The 3,994-nt window shown below is 35.6% G+C and overlaps 1 protein-coding gene across 1 annotated transcript; it reads right to left on the bottom strand.

The window, feature by feature from the left end:
* Positions 1-621: 621 nt before the first annotated feature.
* LOC132190202 (pentatricopeptide repeat-containing protein At3g22470, mitochondrial-like) lies at positions 622-2,998 on the bottom strand. The gene is made up of 2 exons (XM_059605113.1): positions 2,795-2,998; positions 622-2,027 (listed from the first exon to the last, which is right to left on the bottom strand). Exons 1-2 carry the CDS (start codon positions 2,861-2,863, stop codon positions 1,326-1,328), a joined length of 771 nt encoding a protein of 256 aa, XP_059461096.1. The 5' UTR covers positions 2,864-2,998; the 3' UTR covers positions 622-1,325.
* Positions 2,999-3,994: the final 996 nt, after the last annotated feature.

Genomic DNA, 3,994 nt, shown 5'->3' with positions numbered 1-3,994 from the left:
GAACATGACTTTATACGGAGGGAAATCAACCTGAAACACGTGTCTACATGAATTAATTATAAAACAAGCAGAAAGATGATCAACAGAGGCGACTCTCTTATCTGGACGGACATCAAAACTTAACAGGTAGCAAAATTAAAATAGATTTTTGTCTACCTTTCATTTTAGCAATGCAATATGTGGTTCATTCCCCTCAAAACTTGGCAACAAGGTAATAAACATTATTTGATCCTTTATAAAAACATAAAGCTAGTTGCATGTGCACATGAAAGCACTTATGTAGGAGCACTTTTCTAGATATCTGAATATTATATAAACTAATGTCCATAATCAGAAGAGATATTTTCATTCTATATAATAATTGATCATTAGCTCTTGTCAAGTGTCAATCTCTCCCTTTATTCCTCTCTAAGAAGTGTCTATCTCTCCTACCACGATATTTGTTAGCTTGGGGAACTTTTTCATTCCTTTTTGGCATCACAGGCTGACACACATCAGCACATACACATACGAACATGGTGTTGGTTAAAAGGATATATCCTGATGCAATAAAAAAAAAAACATAAAAAATTAAAATTTAAGAAGAGCACTTTGAGAGTTCAGGTAAAGCTGGGTGCCAACTTGGAGGACCACTCTCAGTAAGAAGACCCATTGCAAGTGGAGAAGCAGTAATTATACCAACCCCTTTGCTCTTTAGGAAACGTTCTTTAAAATGTAAGAAACTAAAGCCTTTAAAATATCTGGGGTTGTCTTTAAAATGAACAATATTCTGAAATAATTCTGCATCAACAAAATAATTGAATAAATCTTTAAGAAGTTTTTTTGATTACAACACAAGTCTAAACATATTTGTAAAAAAGTATAACAAAATAGGAATAGCAATACACAACAATAGTCCAAAAGACACGAAAAGGAAGATCACCTTAATGACTTGCAACAAATATGCATTTATTCCTTACATATTGGCTCTGCAAAGATTAGAATATGAAATTTGTCCTACACGTTGAAGAACTATAAAGCTTTCACACGGATATTTGAAAAAAATCTTGTAATGTTTTATCTGCTCGATTAGTAAACATCAAATCGATCAAAATGGTTGCCGTGGTTGCATTTGCCGAGAAACCCTTGTCAACCATCATCTTGAGATATTTCACCGCCCATGATGTCTCATTATGTTGCAAGAAGCCTTGGATGATTGTGTTATATGTGAAATGGTCAGGTGAACAACCGTTATCTTCCATTTTCTCAAATAATTCCCTCGCTTCATTTAGTAGTCCCTCTTTGCAAAGACCTTTGATCATTATATTGTAAGTCCAAACATTAGGTTACAAACCTTTGGTAGGAAGTGCATTAAATAATTCACTTGCAGTCGTAAGTTTCCCAACATTACACATACCATCAATCAAGATGCTGTAAATCACAATATCAAGGTCTAACCTTTTGTCTTTCATCTCCTTGAACAATGCCACTACCTCAATAAAGTGTAGATTCTTACATAGGCCATCTAACAAAATAGCACAAGTTTGGAGATTTGGAGGTTGGCCACAACCTTGCATCTCGTGGAGTAGCTCTAATGCAATTTTAGGTCTCCCAACTCGGCAAAACCCTCCGATAAGTGTGCTGTAAGTGACAACATTGGGAAAAATCCCCTTTGTGGACATTTCACTAAATAGACTCATTGCCTCATTAATTTTTCTGTTCTTACAATATCCATTGATCAATATGCTATAGCTAACAACACAAGGTGAACAACCCTTCTGAACCATCGTATTAAATAATTTGACAGCTTCATACATTCTATTTTGCAAACAGTAACCGTCAATCAAAGACTTGTACGTGACTACATTTGGCTTTATGCCTCTCTTAGTCATCGCATCAAAAACTTCTTTAGCCTCTGTCAACCTCCCTTCTTTGCCAAGAGTGTCCACCAATATGCTGAATGTATGCAAATTGGGCATGATTTTCCTTTCCACCATCTCATTCCATAGTTTAGTTGCCTCCTTCCACCGACCGAAATTGCATAGGCCCTGAATTAAAGAAGTGTAAGTGAGAACGTCTGGCTGAATTCCTCTATTTGTCATTTCAGAGAAAATAATCAAAGCTTCAGTTACCAATCTGTCCTTACATAAACTATCAATGATTGTGCTATACAGCACTACATTAAGTTCAAGATTTCTTTCTTCCATCCTTCTAAACAACCCAATAGCTTCATTGGTCTTGCCTATTTTACACAAACAATTCACTATGGTTCCATAGGTAACAATCTTAGGTTTGTCGCCTATCTTCTCCATTTTGTTAACCAACTTCATAGCTTCAGCAATTTTATCCCGAATACAGAGCACTTGACAAGAGTATTAAGAATTATACAGTTTGGTTGAAAACCAAGTTTCAAAATTCTTGCTAAGATAGAGAAGCCGAAATCCACTTGGTTCAAATGGCAAAAGCAATTAGTCAGAACCCCTAGAGTACAAGCATCGGGAGAAATTCTTGACAGTTGCATTTCTTTAATCAAAGAAATCACAGTTGAGTGGTGCTTCATTCTTGCAATTGCACCCAGCAATTGATTAAAATCCATAATGGAAGGCAAAGGGTGCATGTGAAGCATTCTATCAAACATGGCTAAAGCATCATCAAGATTCCTAAAGCTTCGAGATCTGCATCGATCTCTGACAGATTTCAAGAACTGATTGGGGCTTTCCACATTACCTCTACCACTATTGGTAGTTTTAGCAGAAGTTGAACTAAAACAACGACAATAATAATGAAAATTTAGAGGATGGAAAGAAACCCTTACACGACAATAATGAGGATCGATAAGCAAATGATTGAAGAAGAAAGCAAGAGACTTAGCAGTCGCACCCATTTCCTGAGGAAGAGGAAGCAGATCTTATGATGCAGTGGGTGAAAGGACTCCAAGAGAAATATGCAGAAGCAGCAGATCTGGTGATTGATGCAGTGGGTCAAGGACTCGAGGTAGATAGATGATCTTGATGGAGTAGTGGACTTTTTTGTAAAGATACAAGGAACACGTGTTTTTTGTTTTGCTCCTTGGAATGACCCTTTTGCCTTTTCTTCAGCTTGACAATTGCTGTTGCTTCGTGCCGGGTAGACGCAGATCGAAAGAAGTTTCATCCTGTACAATTGTAAATCATAAAGTATACATTTTTACTATTTTTTTTAGTTCAAGTAGAAGCTACACAAAAATACTAAATAATAAACTATTTAAATTTTACTCTATTCTATTTAAATATAATTTTTTCTCTATTTTTATTACCTTTTGTTTTCAAAAGTACCCCACAAACTCATAAAACTGATAGAGAAAAAGTGTAAGGAAAAATATAAAAATATAAAAAATGGAGTAAAGAAATGATTTTATTCTCCAAATATAGAGAGACGTTTGACAATTCTTAAAATAAAGCTTTTTTTTTTTTTTTTTTAAGAATTTAGCTAAATTTGAGCTAAAAGTAACTTTTAGAAGTTTGCTTTAATTCTCATATATTCAACTTTATATGCATCTTATATTGTCTCACCCTCAAAATCAAAAGCATCTTATCAAGTTTATAATTTTTTTTTTTAATGAATAAATAAAATAAGGGTAATTACTTTTTTCTCTCCATCAATTACAACGTATTGTCACTTTATCCTCATTAACTGAAAACTCTACTGCCTGACCCGATCAGACTACCATTTTATTCCAAAAATCTTCATTCAGTCAGTCAATCACGTTAAATTAGACAGAATATTATCTTTTAGATGTTAAATCTTATTAAAGATAGAAATACTCAAAAATAAAAAAATATATAAATTATTATTTTTTTAAAAAAAGGGGTGGCCAACGAGCCACCCCTAGAGGTGGCTAGGGGTGGCCCGACGGCCACGCCTAAGCCATGGGGGTGGCCATGCACCACTCCCAACCACCTCAGGGGTGGCTCGCGAGCCACCCCAGAGGTGGCTGGGGTGGCCCAAACACCACCCCGATGGGCCGAGGGTGGCA

The sequence above is a fragment of the Corylus avellana genome, chromosome ca8 (genome assembly GCF_901000735.1).
Source record: "Corylus avellana chromosome ca8, CavTom2PMs-1.0".
NCBI lineage: Eukaryota > Viridiplantae > Streptophyta > Magnoliopsida > Fagales > Betulaceae > Corylus > Corylus avellana.
The sequence above is the reverse complement of the archived record's forward strand: the minus strand, read 5'-3'. Positions and strand labels throughout refer to the sequence as shown.